This window comes from Carettochelys insculpta, chromosome 11 (assembly GCF_033958435.1).
Source record: "Carettochelys insculpta isolate YL-2023 chromosome 11, ASM3395843v1, whole genome shotgun sequence".
In the NCBI taxonomy this organism is placed as follows: Eukaryota; Metazoa; Chordata; order Testudines; family Carettochelyidae; genus Carettochelys; species Carettochelys insculpta.
Window position 1 is genome coordinate 25,575,100 of NC_134147.1, and position 19,215 is coordinate 25,594,314.

Consider the following 19,215-nt stretch of genomic DNA (forward strand, 5'->3'; position numbering starts at 1 on the left):
TCTAGAACAGTAATAAGAGACCCCTCTAATCTGACTCTGCCTTTCTATGAGCAGTGGAATTTAGAGGGAAGGTACTAATGCATTATTTCAGCTTTTGCTAAGGAGTGGCTGGCTAGTAGTCATGGGATGCATTAGGATGTCTTATTTGGCAGGTTGCAACTTTCAGGAGAGCTGTGTGTCTCTTATCTGAGACAATGCCTTATGTCAAACTTAAGACAGTAGTCCTTTCACTGAAAAGCAAATGCTGTAACTGCTATTGAAACAGCATGTTTTATGCTCTAGGAGATTCCTGCCAGCCCTTTCAGAGTTAAAGTGGACCCATCACATGATGCCACAAAGGTGAAAGCTGAAGGACCTGGACTAACCAAAACTGGTGAGAGTGCTTTTGTTTCATACCAATGATGTATTGAGCTGAGCATGGGGTGGTTAGGTAGGATGAAGCTTATTATGTAGGCAAAGAACCATATCACAACTGTCCCATTACAGAAGAATATCTCTCTGCATTCCCTTGGAACTTACTCGACTAAGTTGAAATAGCCAAACTTTCATGTTATGGACTAAAGTTAATCTAGTGCATAGATAACTTGCTTGTGCTAACAATCCAAATTCACTTACCTTCCTGTAAAGGTATGGAAAATGGTAAACCAACACATTTCACCGTATTCACTAAGGGTGCTGGGAAGGCACCCCTGGATGTGCAGTTCAGTGGACCTGTGCCAGGAGAGGCTGTGAAGGACTTGGACATCATTGACAACTATGACTATTCCCACACTGTTAAATACACACCAGTACAGCAGGTAAGTCCAACCGCTGGAGCAATGAGTGTTATCACCCATTAAATGACATCTTGCAGCAAAAACAAATCTGAAAATATATGTAGTGAGTGAACCAACATGAAGCTGTGGCTGTAACTGAACTTAGCTCCTTGAATCAGTAACAAAATCCTTATCATTCCCTGGATTGCCTTACTGTAGAATTTTTAGGGGCCATGACACTAATCTGTAGACACTTGAGGCAGAAACCAGCACTTGTGTAAAGTTGTAGATCGTACATTTGGCTTGGCCTGGCCTGTCAAGAGTGCAACTGAAACAAGGATGCAAAGAATCTCAGAATGTAGTGGTGGCTAGCAGCATATCTGAAGTTTAGCCATTGATATGGGATAACAAGTTGCTGAAATGGTAACAACTTGAACCTGATAAACCTAAGCTATCGACTGAGAGGCATGCAGAAGCCTCTTAAAAGCATGGGGGAGCAATACCGCAGCAGCATCCAAACAGAGGCCCTATGCCCCATCTGTCCCCTCACCCCACCGCTCACCATGATGGGGTTGCTGTCCTCCTCCTTCCCCAGTTCTGGCACTCCTCCCCCCCCAACCCTGGCTAGGTAAAGCTAAAACTAGCAGACAGATGTCCACATCTGCCCCCTGGACTCTTGCAAGCTGCAGTTGTCTGCTGTGCATGGGCTGCAAGTAATGAACTGAATTGTCCTCAATCAAATCTGAGCAGAGCCCTGCATGGATATATTTATATCCATAAATGCAGTTCATGGTCACCTGCACATTTGAGGGGCTCTACTGATAAACCAGTTTCATGGCAAAATTAATTTCAAGAGCAGCTTCAGCTAGCTTGTTTGTAGAATTTGAACCCTGAATTCAGATGAGAGAACAGTATTTTAGTGGAGAGCCATTCTCTCTGTAGAGAGCATAGTTTTCCCATTATCTGCAGCTTTGTGTGAATTTTTAAAAAGTCATGAAACCCCAGAATTTTATCACTATTGTAGCAGTAAAGTAATGAAACTACTGTAGCTTTTCAGATGACTTGGGAGCCAAGTCCCTTAGGCTAAGGGGACAAGAACCAGAATGGAAGAAATAAAAGCAAATGATACTACTTTTTAGAGGGCTCTAAGCTTGCTTATGTTGCCAATTTAAAAAAAACAGCTTGAGTATTAAGAAATTTAGTACAATCAAATGATTTTTTTTGGTAGGCTTCAGTTATCACTTAAACACTAGTCTGAGTTTTTTTTGATCTAACATAAAATTGGTGTGCACTTGAGACCTGGCCAAAGAACATCAGTAGCTTCAGCTAATGTATTTGGAGAGAAGTAATATGTAAGAGGTTGGCTACTTTGGTGTATGCATGGGACTAGACTTTATTACTGGCCCAGGTGTCCTAGAATGAGTATTAAACCTTAAGGAAAACACCTGATATCTCTACATTCTTGTTAGAGCACCTGTTAAAAACATACATCTAAGGTTCTCAGTCTGGCTTTGCTGTTGCATATAAAAAGTGATGGCAGCAAAAGTAACCAAGTTTGCTGCATCCAAATAGCCAGCATTCCTGGTCCTCCTCCTCTTCTCCCCCCCCACGCCCCCAAAAAAGTGGGGGGTGTTTAACATCACATCTGCTGTAAGTCTGCCAGACTCTGGGCACCTCCCTTGCATAGGGTGTACAGAGTTGCTGTTACTGCCAAACACACAATGTTCCTGGCAGTCAGTGTTGTGATTATGGTGAGGAAATTATTTACCCAATAGATGAGTTTGGGTTTTAGTAGCTAGGTAAGCAGACCTGATCAGCTTACAAAGCTTTCCCAGGTGCCTATAATAGAGTGGTTGCCAATGTGGTGGGATGCCTAAATGCTCTTTATATGGGCTCTCTATCTTGCCCTGAAGGCTTCCAGTTAAAAAAGGAAGCAGAATTTCAATAGAGGTAAAAGTGGTGGCTCTGCCTGCTTTAGCAGATATTTTAAAACAATACAGTATGTGGCATAATTCTTGAGAAATAGCCTGTTTGACCAATGTGGCATATGTTCCTCTGACTTTTCACAGGCTAACCTAGCAAAGATTAGGAGGGAATGAAGACAGCCCAAAAACTTCCATGGGAGGAGGAGTAAGCAAACATTGTGGGAGGAAATGGTCACCAATCAGTAAACACAGCAGTGACTAATGCCAGTTAAACACTTCCCAGCCCTGTAAAAATACAACTTCAGTCTCACTTTATTCAGAGAATTAAACCAACTGTTTTCCACCCTAGATGATTAGACATGTAGGGTTTAGGAGGTCTTTTTTTTGGCGGGGGGCAGGTAGCAAAGGATCTAGTCCATGCTATCCTTCCACTGCTTCTGTGGCTTTTAAAGATCTGAAAAGAACACAAAGCCAGAGATGCTGGTGGTAATCGTCATTCTTCAGCATTATATGGCCCAGAAACTATCCTTTAGCTCCCTAAATATTCATCTGGCACCCAATGGGCTGTTGTACAAAAGCCTGGGGAAATTATAGGTGTAGATAGTAGTGGTGATCATGAAGGAGAAGGGACCACCTCAGCTGGAGCCAGTAACTGGGACTGAGGGCAGCTGAAGTAAAACAGTATGTAGTAGAAAAGGGGAGAAGGCTGCCAACCTGGCAGGAGGGAGTGCTGTAGCTATTGGGCATTGAGTTTTTTCCATGTAGTGGCTTTGATTTGTGGGCAGTAGCTTGTCTCCATGCAGATTTCATTGGAACATGTAGGTAAAATCCACATAGGGATGTGGGAGTTTACAAAGCAATTAAATTCCCAAGGGGCAGCATTAACACAAATGTTTGCATAATGCTGTTAACTACAAACATACAGTTGAATCATAATCTGAATGAATAGCCTATAAGCAGTTACAGAAGCACTGGGTGAAATTGGGAAATCTGGTCACTGGCTTATGTAAAATGTTCGTGCATATTTAACACAGGAGCTAAACCAGCCAAGAACAAAAAGTAAGCAAACAGAGTATAGCTGAAATATGGACTGTGGTAGGAAAGTGTGAAAGGAGCACACACTTGCTCTGAATCTGGCCATGACTGGCATTTCAGCCAAAACACACAGGAGCATTAATCTGTTTGATTTATACATCTGATATTTTATGGGCCTTTGTGGGCCTGTACTTGGCAGGCTGTCCCTACTGTGCAACAGGATACCTGGTCTTCAGTTGGGTCTTTCATTCAGCTGTCTTGCTTGAGCTCTGTAAGAGTAGAAATCAACTGTGGCCTGAATTCTTTGGTGGAATCAAAATAACTTTCTGTTGGCATGAGTAAGCTTGTTCATGTCAAATGAAGTGTTCAAACCTAAAATATTGGTGTGAAGTCAGGGCAGGGAACTGGCAGAACCATGTGCATTTATATTTTGAGTAGTAAAGCACATTCATGAAATGGCAGAAGAGCTAACCTACAATACTTGCCTCTTGGCAGGGTCCAATGAAAGTGTCTGTAACCTATGGTGGTGATCCTGTGCCCAAAAGCCCTTTCACTGTGGGGGTAGCTGCTCCACTGGATCTGAGCAAAATTAAAGTCAACAGACTTGAAAACAGTAAGTACACTAGCAAATGAGCTATGCAGTGCATAGTTTAGTGTGGCAAGATTTTTTTTTTTTTTTTTTTTGCTTTTGCGATCTTATCACTGAGTAACTTGGCTTGTGTGTTTTTCCTCCAACATTCAAGAATTCCTCCTGCTCTTACAACTACTTGGTATTCTAGCCCAAGTAACAGTAACAATAGCACCACTTCAATATAAGTTAGTTTAATTAGGTAATTATGGTGGCCAGTACTAGATGTTCAGATAGCTGCACCAACAGGATTGTGGCATATGTTTAGCTTGTAAACTATACCAAAGGATAACAAACTTTATTTTAGTTTGTTTAAAATCCTGTTCCTGGCCATAGAAGTAATTGAAAATCTTTGCTCTGAGGCCCAGTTTCAGAATCCAATATAATGTATCCCTAGTTTAGGGGTAAGTGTGTTTGTGTGTGTGTGTGTGTGGTTTTTTTTGTCTTGTAGTAGAGACCCCACTACACCTTTCTTGTAAGGTTTGGCAATGTTATTGCCAGGAGGTAACACCTTCATAGGAGTTGAACTGAGAATCTTTTCTAAGACTTAAATTACACCAGGAATACCTGAAAATGCATGGGAGTCTTCCCCCTTCAGATTTGACTGGATCTATCATTGGACACTAGTCCAGTGAGAATAAGACCCAGTTGATTGAATCAATTCACATGGCTTCAGACCAGAGCTGGATGCCCAATAGGCTTTCAAAAGCGAGGATTAACTAGCATTTCATACCACCTCAACCTCTGTTCTACCTAAATCTCAGGGGTTGGGTTAGTCTTGTATAGTTCTGAGAATACAAGATTCCCTCCTAGTCGGTTTATAACTTTTTGTTTTTGCAGGAGAACAATAGAAAATAGATGACTTTTATGGTCACTCAGACACTAGCCTTTGCACTGTGGATGCTATTTTTGTCTACTAAAAACTGGCTTAAACGAATAGGTGGACAGTATATATGGCTGAAATTAACTTTGCACACTTACTAATGAAGTGCCTATCTACCTGTCAAGAAGTCTGGTGCCCATCAACTAGGCATTTCAGTCTCCCACTTAATTCAATGAGAACTAGATGCCAAAGTGCATTTAACACCTTTAAAACTGTCTCTAGAGTTCAAAACAAATGGCTTACAATAACCAGAAACAAGCATGTTCAGTGTAAACTGTTCTATATAATTTAAACTTCAGTGCCCCTTGTCAGAGGTGCCAGTGGGATGGGTAGCTCTAGAAGACCTTTCACATGGCAAGGTCCCATATGAAAGATCACCAGATGCTTTGCTAGCTCCAAATGTCTTATTTGGAGAGACGGAATCAATTTTTCAAGGGATTGATTTGGCTATAAAGTGCCTTGTTAGGGTGCTGGCTTATAGTGAAAGATGGTAACGCTCACTCATTCCAATTCTGAGCCGGTGGCTCATCACAATGGACAGCTTCAGTAAGGTATGGGGGTGCTGTTTTTGTTAACCAATGGGCAAAACCAGAGCAAATATGCACGCTAAGGGTTTAAATTGCACATTACCTTCTGCTATCTGTAAATGGTCATGGAGCAGGGAAAAGGCTGTAACAAACTTCTGAATGAGCATTGCTGCTTTCAGAGGCATTTGAGGCACTGAACAGGTCTGAGCATGATCTTGCTTGCCATTTGATCCTTAAGTTTCCAATTAACCTATTGCCTCTGCTTGTCATGACAGATTTCTGTATCTGAAGAAATATTCCTATCAGTTCATCAAAAGTCCCTGTAAAACTTTCTCCTTTTGTGTGCATGAGGCCATTTGAGTGTCGAAAGACAGGATTTAAGAAATCTAACCAGACCGTTAATTGTGCAATGCTAATATGGGCCTTCTCTTTAAGGAGTGGAAGTAGGGAAGGATCAGGAATTCATAATTGACACACAAGGAGCTGGCGGACAGGGAAAGCTGGGTGTCAGTATTTCCAGTCCTACAAGGAAAACTGTGCCATGTGTGGTGGAGCCCACTCTTGGCAAAGAGTACAGCACTGCCAAGTACATTCCAAGAGAAGAAGGCCTTTATGTCGTTGATGTGAGTTATGATGACCACCCAGTTCCAGGAAGTCCTTATACAGTGGAAGCCACACTACCACCAGATCCCACCAAGGTAAACTCGTGGGAAATGCTTCAACTGTTGACAGAGCATGACTCAGATTCCTTTGTTGCATAAGAGCATGAACATTTTCACAGCATGTTCAACCCATCACAACCATGGGGGAAAAAACATAAGTAGCTCTTACCTAAATTTTGAGCATTAAGTTGTTTTTGCTTCATAAAATCATAACTAAGGACTTCATTCCTTTAAGCTGCAGCTTTAAAAGAGCTCTCACTACTGAAAACTTAACTCTAGGTGTGTTAAGCAATATGAAACTAGAAGTATTAATGGCAATTAATGAGACTTGCTTGATTTCACTCTCAAAGAATGTATGTTGTAATACACTTGGCTAATAACTCAGGATAAACACCTCTTAATGTTGCTACCTTTTCTGTTTCAGGGGTTTAGAGACTGCCAAGCTTAAGTCTGTAAGCATGGAAACTTTAGCAGACTTCATATTGTTTCTAATACAACTTGACATTAAGATTTCCTTCAAAGGGAAGAAGCTTATTTTCTTGCTGTAATGGCTCTCTAATTTGTGAGTTTAGCAGACTTTAGCAAGACATGCCAAGTGAATTAGTCTGGAGTTTTTTATGGAAGCACTTATTTGCCAGGCAACTGCTAGATCAGAATTTGCATTAATATGATGGCATCTAACTAGATATATTTTTATCCTAGGTAAAAGCCCATGGTCCAGGCCTTCAAGGAGGTCTTGTTGGAAGACCAGCAGAGTTTACAATAGATACCAAAGGGGCAGGAACTGGAGGTTTAGGTTTGACTGTAGAAGGCCCATGTGAAGCTAAAATTGAATGCTCGGACAATGGGGATGGGACTTGCTCAGTCAGTTACCTACCTACTAAACCTGGAGAATACTATGTAAATATTCTGTTTCAAGATGTTCACATTCCTGGTTCTCCATTCAAAGCAGATATTGAAATGCCATTTGATGTGTCTAAAGTGATTGCCACAGGCCCAGGTCTTGAAGGTGGGAAAGTTGGTGAAGCAGGATTACTTCATGTTGACTGTTCAGAAGCTGGCCCTGGGGAGCTGGGAGTAGAAGCAGTTTCAGAGTCTGGCTCTAAAGCTGAAGTTGCAGTTCACAGTAACAAAGATGGAACATACACAGTTACTTATATGCCTCTCTCTGCTGGAATGTATACGCTTATGTTGATGTATGGAGGAGAGCAAGTGCCAAAATTTCCTGCCCATGTCAAAGTAGATCCAGCTGTGGACACAAGCAAAATTAAAGTGTTTGGACCAGGAATAGAAGGAAAAGGTGAGACTCGCATGCTTTTAGGTTTGTTTGCCTGACCCTACACAACACTTCTAGGACTGGAAAGGCAGTAATGGATATACCTACCTACGCTACTAGAGCAAGTGACTCTCTCTCCCCTCCCCAGAGAATATACTTCTATACCATCAGTCATAGCTGGCACAAATGTCTGAGAAATTAAGGATTTTTCATAGTCTAAATGACTCTTTCCCCCTGCCCTCAATCTTTCTGCAGATGTCTTCCGTGAAGCTACAACAGACTTCACTGTAAATGCCCAGCCCCTAACAAAGACTGGAGGAGACCATATCCAAGCACACATCACAAATCCCTCTGGAGCTTCCACAGACTGTCTCATCAAAGACAATGCAGATGGAACATACGCAGTAGAGTTTACACCCTTTGAGAAAGGTAACCTGGTGTCAGACCCCCTTGTGTGGAAAAGAGGGAGACAAACCAATACCTTGTCTGGTTTTGTTTCTGTCAATGCTAATATTTCACTGAAGAGCTATTTCTTCAGGAAATAGGATTTATGTACGACAAGTTATTTCCTTAAGTATCACTTCAGCAGAACATGCTACACAACCTAGAATTTAAGTTTAGTTGTTAGATCACATCAGAGACCTCTAGAGGAAGAGGACTGTCTGAATTGCTTGAATATCTTGAATGAATGGCTCCTTTAAAGGTGGTGGTGGTGGCGGTTTAACCTAATGATGGGTTTTCACTTCCACAGGTCCTCACACAATTGAAGTGATGTATGATGATGTACCTGTTCCAAACAGCCCTTTCCAAGTGGATGTTACTGAAGGCTGCCATCCATCACGTGTAAAAGCCCAAGGAGCTGGACTTAAAGAGGCACTCACTGATAGACCAAATGCATTTACTGTTGTCACCAGGTAACTAGGGACAACTTGGCCAAGTGCTGAATCCAATATACTACAAAAGTTTTTAACTTCAGGTCATCTACCCAATGTAACTCAAGACAGACCAGTTACGTCCATTGAATCCAGTGTACCTTTTTGGTAAAGCTGCTCTAGAAGTAGCTATTGCAAACCTGTGGTGTTAGGCTTATGTCATATCCTGTTCAATTAAAATTTCACACCGATCCATATGTGGCCTCCCATAGCAGTTAAACTATTTTGATTCTCAACTGAGTTTTATACACTTCTAGGGTAAAATGCAGCAAAGCTACATTCTTGTCCATACTTACTCCACAACTCTCTGAAATGCAAGAGGGGTGACAAGATTTGTAAATGCCAACATAAAATGCAGCACACGAGTATGCTTTCATTTTGCAGAGGGGCAGGAATTGGTGGACTTGGCATAACTGTTGAAGGACCTTCTGAATCAAAAATAAGCTGTAAAGATAACAAAGATGGCAGCTGCAGTGCTGAATATATCCCTTATGCTCCAGGAGATTATGATGTCAACATCACATATGGGGGAGAACATATACCTGGTAAGAATTATTCCATTAGAAAATGCCCTAAAACTAATAAGAGGTTGAAAATATAATTACATAGCCAGGTTTCACATTCAGGTAGCATGTTCTAATGTTGTGTATTGTAGCAAACTAGTGGCTGGGATAAGAGTTTTTCCAAGTTGCTGAAGTTCATCTGTGCTGAAAGATACCTACAAATCTGTGTCCCTGCTTGTGTACATACACTGATGCTGCTTGGTCAGAAGTCTGGGAGCATTAGGCAGTCTTTTGAAGTTACTTGAGATTCTTAAACAGAAACTTGCAAAAACATCTCAAAAGCTAGCTAAGGGTGAAGCTATGGGTAGGTGCCCAATGCAAACAGAACTTGTACTCTGGGTATGTCCATTTTAAAGTGGCTGTAGTATCTCCTGACAAATATTAATGGACATAATGATCCATTTGTCGTGGGCAGTGTCTGTGCATTGAGGTGGTATTAGCTTGTATAAATCCTAGCCCAATAGCATATTGGGACAGAAACAGAGTAAACTCACTTTCCAAAAGTTTGATCCGCCAATTAAGGAAATGGCACAATGAAGTCCAGAAGGGCCAGACTAAGGCAGTCCTTTGAAGGTATGGATGTTAGGACCCTGTTTTCTGCAATGAACAAATTTTAGTGATTTTATATTCTGGGATTATCCTGCACTGCAACAAAATACCTTACTGCTACCATTTCCATGAAAATAAACAGGCACCCACTTTTATCTCATGGGCACGCTGGATCTCAAGCTTATATCCATAGTAACACATGAACAGTGCTCCAAGAGTTTGGCAGCAACTAAATTTAAAGTTTTTTTTAGCCATGATTTAAGCTTTAAACCAAGGATTAAATGGCTGTTAATTTTACTGAAAGCATTCTGAGCACTTAGCATCCCACGTATAGAACAATGTACATCCTTTTTTCCTAGGACTTCATGGAACTGACTACTGCTACTAGTCTCATTTATCAATGTACTGCAACTTGGTAAATGGCCAAGGAACTGGATGCCTGCATGCACCTTCATTTGGGTTTCTGGGTTGTTCACTGTTCCTTCCTTCCTAAATTACAGGCAAATGGTTCACAGCTAAACATCCAGTTTGCAGGAGGAGGGTGCTGGCAGGTCACTTACAACAGTGAAACCTTTTTTGTGTTTTGTAGCAAGCACTCTGGTCCAGCCAATTATGGCACATAGCCGAGATATTTCCAGTTGCTGTCTGCAGGCCCTACAAGTATTTCTCTGGTTCTTTATCCCCCTCCCTTTTAAGCCAAGACCTTTACTTCCTGCCATTAAATCTGCGTAGTGTAGTCCCCTTTTCTTGGTTAACTGCCTAATACAGCTCTGCCTTTGGAACACTTGTCACTTTTTTTTTGCACTGCTTGATAGCAGTTTGCCAGAAGTGGTCACTTGTGAAAACAACATGAAAAGCCAAAGGAAGTACTGGCATGTAATCTAACCATGCCATCTGAGTTCTTCAGATTTTATACTGCACAGCAGGTCTAGAAATAGAATAGCCTATACAACTGGATCTGTGTGAAGCCCTTATTTTATGGGTAAATAAGCAACTAAGAAGCTGTCATCTTAAGCAGCCATAAACAAGCAGGGTGTCTAGGGGGTAAAATGACTCATCCATGGTCAGGAAGCTTTGGTTCTGAGCTTGGTAAGTGACTAGATTGAACAATCCACCTAGTAGCTGAGTCTCCGTAGATATGTACAACAGTTGAGACTTGATAGCTGCTTGTAGAAATACAAAAGACTAAACATGGAAATTAACTTCACTGGGCTTTTAAAGATTTGAGGAATAGGGTGGCAACGAGGGAGCCTATACCATGTAAAATAGAGATCTAGTTTTTGGCATTACCAGGAACTCTTGAAATAAGATGAAATCTTCCTGTGATTGGAACCAAACACCCCACTGCCCAGCCACCCATGGTGGCTCTTTGCAGAGCTGCTGAGAGGGAAATACTGCCCCCCCACCCAGTATCCAGCCCACATGGGGGAGCAGATGAAATGCTGCTTGCCAATGGATTGGACTGGCAGGGAGCTGGTTCCCCTCCCTGCAGTTGCAAGGAGGGAGGATGGGAGCCTGGTAGAGCTGGGACCTGCATCTTGGCTCCAGTGGGCTGGCAGGAAGGGGAGTTGTGGACTTGCCACCTTACTTGGCAATCCGTTGAATACTTCAGCCGTTACTCAACCTCCCTCTGATTCATTAGTTTAGCTTGTGTGCACTGTGTTGCAAATCTGGCCATAACCATAGTAAACAAGTAAATTTTGTCACTTACAAGCAATCAGTGCACCTGAAAAGTGGGTGTGCCATGGAATTCTCTCTGAAGTTGTACCGTGTTGTTGGAAAGGTTGGGAGGTGCTGCTTTGGTGGCTTCAAGTGACGTAGCCTTCTTCACAAGGTGCCACCTGTATGTTGTGCAGCCCAAAAGTGTGACTGTAGGAGCCACAACTCTTGAATGCTGCAAAAGCACAAATGCAATGTCCTAAATCTTAAACGAGGCACTCATCTGCTGTAGATAGCAGTGACTATAGTGGGAGTAGGGACCATCACATCAGTGTGGTTTGCCCACTAAATATAAGGTTATTTTTGTGGGGGAACCCCAAGATACAAGAGAACTGGCTTCCATTAGCAACAATCTTTGGCTAAATTAGTCTCCCTAAATCTGAGACCTCTATCTCATTTGAGAGATGAAACACCTTTGGCTTATACTAACTTTCACAGGTGGAAACAATAGCCAGTGGCCATGGAGACACCCTTTCAGTTAGAGCCTTGAAGTCTGACTTTACCACCTTTTTAAAAGGCATTTTGAAGCATGTGACCTAAATACTTTCATCAAAGATGATGAAACTCAACATGTTCCTCCACAAACCTAATTATCTTTTGAAACCAGATCAAAACTGGAGATAGTGGTCCCTTAGCAGCCAGTTTCCTAAAAATATAGGGAAGGTGCAAGGTCATTGGTCCCAGTTTGGCCCTGCTTGGCATAGGGGTGGGACTATTGAGATTTGTCCAATCTCCCCTTAAACCTCTAGTGCTAGGGAGTCTGCAGCTGTCCTTGGAAGCCTTTAACAAACTGAAGTGCAGCTTCAGTTTTTTATTTTACTGGAGAATGTTCCAATGCTCAGGGCAGAGGAGGAAGAAAACACTACAGAGTGCAGGAGTTCAAAAGGTGACAGTGAGCTTGTTTTATTTCTTAAAATCTTACTATGGCCATTTCGTCTCCTCTTTTACAGGCAGTCCATTCAGAGTTCCTGTGAAAGATGTTGTGGATCCAGGCAAGGTAAAGATTGCAGGCCCAGGTCTAGGAACAGCAGTGCGTGCTAAAATCCCACAGTCCTTTACTGTGGACACCAGTAAGGCTGGAGTGGCACCACTTGAAGTTATGGTGGCAGCATCCAGAGGTAAGGGTCTTTGTGCTACCCTGCTTTGATGGATCTACTCAGGTCTGGCAGGCAGTGCTGGATTAAGAATCGCAGGGCCTTGGGCAGTTCTGGGGGAGGATAGGGTGTCAAATGTGGCTTGGCTGCCCTGTTAGAGGAGCACTTCAGCCAAACCTGAGCAGCACTGAACTCTGCTATTGCTCTGTTCTAGATGTGGCTGCTAGCCCTATGCAGTGTGAATGAGAACTACTCAGCAAAGCATTTCTCCCAGACTCACTTTATTCTGACAAGACAGGGATGGGGCTGGGGGGAAAGACATCTTGGTCACACAAGACCTTCCTAGCTATTTGTCAATGCTCCCAGCTCAGCACTCTGTCCTTAACCTTGCCCTCACATGGCATGCGCCACATTGAGTGCATAGCATTCAGGTGCCTCAGGGCCCCCACAAATTTGGCCTGTTGTAGCAATCGGGGAGGCGGGGGGGGGGGTGTGTGCTGTGGGTGCAGAGTACATGATTGGTTGGTTTGTCTGGACCTGTGAATAGTGAGAATGAATGACTGTCCCCACTGACAGACCTTGTTCTAGGACTACTAGAATTGTGCTCTTGGACAACTTTAATTTTCTGATGTTTGAGACTGAAGAATAAAGGATTACTATGAACAAGGGCTTACTCTTCGAGTTCACATTTCAGGTGGTAAACCTTACAGGGGTGGTGGGGGGGGGGGGGGGGGGGCGGCGGGAAAGCAATGGGTTAGTCTTGCCTTGCCTTGGAAGAAGTGAGAAATCTATCTTCCCTCCCGTAAAGCCCTGACCTGAGTCATACCGCAGGTTTTCTTAAACTACCAGATCTGTTGAGTGAGATGGCTTTTAGCTGATGTCAAGCTCCAGGGCCAAGATGCTAAAAATGGGTGTTCATATAACAAGGACTGTATCTTGGTATTTGCCTCCACTGTACAAATACAGACAGAGCGCACATACCATTTCAGTGGAAGAATAGCTTTCTCTTGAACTATGCAATCTGGAGTATCAGTGGGTAAATCCAAGAGGTGGTTGATTTCTCCCCTTAGCTCTTTGATATTTTTTTTTATATAAAATATGAAAAACAAGCATGCTGAACTCCCCTTTTAAAATGGAAGAGGGCTTTCATTGGGAAGTTTCCTGAAAAGTCAGTGGAATACCTTGGAAGACCTTCATGGCTTGATTATACAACTATGACCCACATGTTAGTCCTAGCTTTTCAGTAACTTGTAAAGCTGAAGTCAAATGTAGCTCTATAGGATTCCTGGTCGTAAGAGGCAAGAAACTGCACGCTAAAAACTTGACTAGAAGGCATTAGCTTGCTTATGTGACCTCTGGGCTAGTCACATGAGCCTCTGGTCTCCTCTCTTGTTCATAAGAAAAGATGAGCAGTAATTCTGTAAATGAGTGCCCTATAAATAACAGTTATCTAATTCTAGCAGATGAAATGGATTCCCAGTCATGGCGCAGTCCCCTGAAAGCAATTTCAGATTTCTTTAAAGGTGATCCACAGGGGGAAGCTTATGAGACAGGTTTGCATTTTTCACTAACTGCTGCTGGCACATAAGCAAAAATCAACGGTTAACTTGCTTTGCATGGCAACTGAAATTTAATAGCTGCTGAATAATTGATTGCGTTAATGCTTGGATGTAAATAACTCTAATCCTACTGCATGGTAAGAAATTTGGTGCATCTGAAGTAGAGTAGGTTGAAACAGTTGGTTCTAGTTTGTAGGATTTCCTGTATTTCAATATGAAACTTCTTTAGGCTACATGCTTTTTCTTAAGATATCTTTGTGGGCACTAAGACAAGTGTTTAACACAACATCTTTCCAGATACACTAGGGAAGCATGAGACTAAAATCACTGTCTTGTACTAACATGCTTCAGCACTGAACTCAAAGTGCAGTGTAGCCCATTGATAGTGCATAATCTTATCAATGACAGTTTGGCGATAACCTTTCCCTTCTTGTAAAGCTCTTCAGATACACTTGAGTTAATGTGTGCTCTCCTGCCCTAAGCTTGCCCTCAAGCATTTCAGTTTCAGGGTTTCTCGAAGTGTTCTGTTGGCTCTTGCTGATATCTACAGCAGAAAGTCTAAAGTTGCCGAGGCATGTATTTTATTTCTGACTATGGCTCAAATGTGAAGACGTGGAAAAAATCTCCTAGTATTTACACATTGCACTTGTTGGAGGCATATGTGAGATCTGTTTGTAAGGCTTTAAATCAACAGTGCTTCAAGCTTGAAGTAACAAGACTGCTAATGCAATTCTGCCATTCAGATAGGATGGATGACTAGTGCTGTTCAGCAAGTGGCTTGTTCCTGTTTTTTAGGCATTGTGGAGCCTGTTCATGTAGTTGACAATGGTGATGGCACTCACACAGTCACATACACACCTATGCAGGAGGGACCGTACGCCATTTCCATCAAATATGGGGATGAAGAGATTCCTCGTAGGTAAGCTGATGAAGCATCCATTTCTCCACAAAACCACTTACCTAAAATAGCACTACAGAGTTCCTGTTCTGAAGAGTCATAGCCTTTGTAACTTTGACCAACTGCTTTTGGCTCAGCTTTCTTCTAAGTCAGTGTAGTTTGAGGCATTTTCCAGACCTCAACCCTAAGGGCCTCAATGAATTTTTAAACTTAAGTGTGCTTAAACTTGAAAAGATGTCTTTCTGGACCATAACACAGGTCAAGGTGGTCTTTGGTTAATTGTGTATTGCTAGATGATTCTTATCTCCTGGGATGTGGGGAGAAATGGTAAATATCTTGCAGTGGCATGTGTAAGCAAGGATGGGTGAACTCACAAACTATAACATCTTCATTTTAACATATGCCTTAAACTAATGTCTTGGGTCCCAGTTCAGGAAAGTATAATAGGATTTAAGCACATGCTTAAGTGTTGTTGTAGTCTTGAATAGTGATAACTCTTACAGTAGACACTAACGAATGTTTACTGACAAAACTTGTTCCCCAATAACAAGTCCTTTCAAGGTAAAAGTGCTTCCTACATATGATGCAAGTAAGGTGACTGCAAGTGGACCAGGTATCAGCTCGTATGGAGTTCCAGCCAGTTTACCTGTGGAGTTTGCTATCGATGCCAAAGATGCAGGAGAGGGGCTTCTGTCCATACAGATAACGGTAAATCACTGTCAGTCCTATTTTGGCAAACATTGCCTGTTCCTGAGTGGGAGTAGACTGGTTTAAAGTTTACTCTGTAAATCGCATTGGTTGACACATGCTGAAATACCTGGAGTCATGAAGGGTGTGTTCTGGCTAAAACAGGTGTGCAAGTTCAGATACTGCTTGGAAGCTGAAATTTAGGGATTAATACCATGACACTTAAACAGCTTGGAGAATTGACTAATCAAGCATTAAATGACCTGTTGAGCTGAAGTCAAAACTTCCAGATTTTCTAATCTTTCCAAAGATCAAAGGCACTGTGCATGCAAAAAAAAATCCTCTTGCAGACATTTAAAACAAATTTTAAATAAAAAGTCACACCTTCCTACCTATCTGATCTGGTAAGACCAATCTTGCACTTCTGCTGTTACAGTTGCCTTGGATGATAAATCAAATATCCTCTCTGCCTGCAAAATATACAAACTGTCAACTGATACAACTGGAATGTGCATGTCTGACTTCTGCTACTGCTGCAAGAAATCTTCTTTCTCTCTCAAGCATCAAATATGGTGGGGGGGAGAAGGGGAGGAGGAGGGTTGTGACATGGGCAAAACCTTATTCTTGTACAGTCAGCTAGTGAAGCTTCCTGATCAGAGCTTCTGTTAAGGGCTTTGGACACAGGGTAGCTTTCTCTGTTGCCTTGTCTAGCCCTATGCACCACTTCATGGTCTTTGCAGGGTTCATGTGTCCAAATGTAATGCTCCATAATGCCATTGCTTGGTTTGTAATCCTGCTGTTAACAGCAGAAGTAACTGTCAAGAACTTGCAGGTCATGGCCATGCTTCACCCATGCAGTCTCCAAGGGGTAACCCTCTTCGGTATGACAACCCTTCTCTTGCGGGGGGTGGGAGTATGGATGAGTGAGCCCCTCTGACTCCTGGGACTGGCCCTCTGAGCCTTTAGCATGCTAGTCTCTGCATGGGCCCCCTCAGGGAATCCATGCACTCTGGGCCTGCAACAGGGTTGCCTGTTCCTCTCTCCTCTACCTCTTATCTGTTCTTTGTGCCACTGAGCTGACCTGAGCTGCTCAGGTCACAAGGGTGCATTCTTCACAGCCTGGTATCCTCCATAGGCCAGAGCAGACTGCTGTCAATCTGAGCTGGGTTTCCAGGTCACTAGGTGCCAAGGTCTCTGTTCCCCAGACAGTTGGCAGGAGTCCCCAGTTCTGTGCTGGTGCCTGTAACAAACTGCCACTGCCCTTACCTGATTAAACCAGTAACACACAAGGATGGTCACAACCCTATAGAGAACACAGCAGACATCTCATTTTGTCACACTAACATAGCAAGTTTAAACTTTCCAATTTTGAAGTAGCTTCTTAGATAAAATTCTGTAACACTTCAAGTGTGGCTGTCTGCATGAGAGAGTTGGTCAGACGATGGCTGTATACTCACTGCTACATGTCAAGTATCCTTTTGTACAGTCTTGAGTTGTGACCTCCTGGGGGTTTTTACTTTCATTTAACTTTGCTCCTTTAGTCTAACTCCTTGTGCCTGTAAGATGTCAAGGTCTCTTTAAGGTGCTAAAGTTCACAACAGTTAATTGACCCTTATATGTAGGGGGTAATGTGTTAGGCTTGTGGCATAATGAAGAAAAAGGATCAAAGTTGGGTTGTATTGGAAACTGCCTTGGGTGCAGCTGGAGTAAGAGTTGGCATGCTGGATGCTACCACCAGCTTTTGGCACACACTTGTCGGCAATAAAGACAGTGGCAGTTGTGAAACAGTAACAGAGAAAGCTCTACTAGTCTAGATACTATCAAAACAAAAAAGCAGTCCAGTAGCACTTTAAAGACTAACAATTTATTAGGTGAGGAGTTTTTGTGGAACAGACCCACTTCAGACCGTAGCCATACCAGAACAGACTCGATATTTGAGGCACACAGAACCATAAAAGTAATCAAAGGTTGACAAATCAGAAAAAAAATTATCAGAGTAGAGGGACAGAAGGGGGTGGGGGGTAGGGGGAGTGCCAAAAATTAGATTAAGCCAAGTAGGCAAGAGCCCCATAATGACCCTGGAAAACGACCCCACCCCCCATAACTATGACCACCTTTTCTGCCCCTACTCTGATTTTGCTCACCTTTAACTTTTTTGTCAACCTTGACTACTATTTTTACTTGTGCAATATTACTTGACACCTATTTAATTTTCCCACTTAAAGTGGCATGTTTTTAATTCTAGTTCTTAATCCTATCAGGATACTAAACCAGTTCAGGTAGTGACTTTTTCTTCTCCAGGGTTTAAGAACCTGCAGGCACATTTCTAAACATGCCTGACAAGATTTACTATTCTGTTAATGCATAATTCCTCTTGTAAAACTTGTGGTGTGAAGACTTCTAAGAACAACTTGCATTAAATGCATAACTTGAGCAGCCAGTTGTCTAATTTTGCTTGTGCCTCTCAGGACCAGGAAGGCAAGCCCAAGAGAGCTGATGTCCATGACAACAAGGATGGCACTTACACAGTAACATATGTCCCAGACAAGACAGGCCGGTATATGATTGGCATTAAATATGGTGGTGATGACATCCCAGCTTCTCCTTACCGAATCCGTGCATCACCAGCAGGGGATGCCAGCAAGTGTCTGGCCACAGGTATGTAGACATTCTGCTGTTTCAAACTACTTGGTGTAGTCTTTGCAACTATTTCTTGCCAAACTACACAAGGCTTTTCCTGTGACCTTGCCTGAAAAGACAACAAAAGTAAAGAGGTTGTCCTCATACTAAGCATAACTACGTGCAGGACCCAAATAGCTTCTCGGAGATGGAGTTCTGCATGAATACAAACTTCTGTCCACAGATGCAGACAAATCTAGATGCTCTGATCCACGGGGCTCTGCTCCTGGGAACTGGAGCCACCAAGCAATAAGAACCTGGTGTTGGCTGCTCCCAGAAGCCAGTATCCCATGCTGGCAGTTCCTCTTGGTCATGCAACTGAGGTGTACTCAGCTGTCTTTCCTGTCTGGAGTTGTACTGGCTTCTGGGGACAGTGCAGCCACCTGGTCAGGAAGAGCTGCTGGTATGGGGTGTTGGCTGGTGGGAACAGTCACACCAGCTTGTTCTTAAGCTGCTGCAGGTCTCTGGAGCAGAGACCTGCAGAGAAACTTATTTCCATGCAGGGCTTTAGTAGAACACCATTCTAACAGAATTGACTTCCAGAAGGTTATCTTCTAGGGATGACTGCTTTCTGTGAGTTAAGTTGAAACTGCAAGGAGTAAGCCACATACCATCAACCTCAGCCCTCCTTTCTACAGTCAGACCATACTATGAAATTTGTATTGTTGAATCTCACCGGAGAGCTAAGCCCTTGTGTAGGGTAAGGGTGTGTGATTTAAAACCTCCATTTTGCTCTCACATCATGCAAGTTCTAAGACCTGAATGTACAGGAACTAGTTTCAATCAAACAGATGAGAACTTGCACTATTGGGTAATGGCTGGAATGCTATGGATTACAGTAGCA

At 42.7% G+C, this 19,215-nt stretch overlaps 1 protein-coding gene across 3 annotated transcripts in view; it reads left to right on the forward strand.

Moving 5' to 3' along the window:
• The window catches only part of FLNB (filamin B), a 102,016-nt gene that overhangs the window by 55,857 nt on the left and 26,944 nt on the right, over nt 1-19,215 (forward strand). For 2 of the 3 annotated variants that reach the window (XM_075005873.1, XM_075005874.1), the window contains exons 17-28: nt 283-373; nt 628-797; nt 4,211-4,328; nt 6,189-6,451; nt 7,118-7,715; nt 7,947-8,120; nt 8,443-8,605; nt 9,008-9,168; nt 12,405-12,572; nt 14,903-15,026; nt 15,557-15,713; nt 18,161-18,350. In XM_075005873.1, coding sequence (XP_074861974.1) covers nt 283-373; nt 628-797; nt 4,211-4,328; nt 6,189-6,451; nt 7,118-7,715; nt 7,947-8,120; nt 8,443-8,605; nt 9,008-9,168; nt 12,405-12,572; nt 14,903-15,026; nt 15,557-15,713; nt 18,161-18,350 — 2,377 coding nt within the window. Of the gene's footprint in view, nt 1-282; nt 374-627; nt 798-4,210; nt 4,329-6,188; nt 6,452-7,117; nt 7,716-7,946; nt 8,121-8,442; nt 8,606-9,007; nt 9,169-12,404; nt 12,573-14,008; nt 14,102-14,902; nt 15,027-15,556; nt 15,714-18,160; nt 18,351-19,215 lie in introns of all 3 variants that reach the window. The other variant, XM_075005875.1, reaches the window with a different exon arrangement.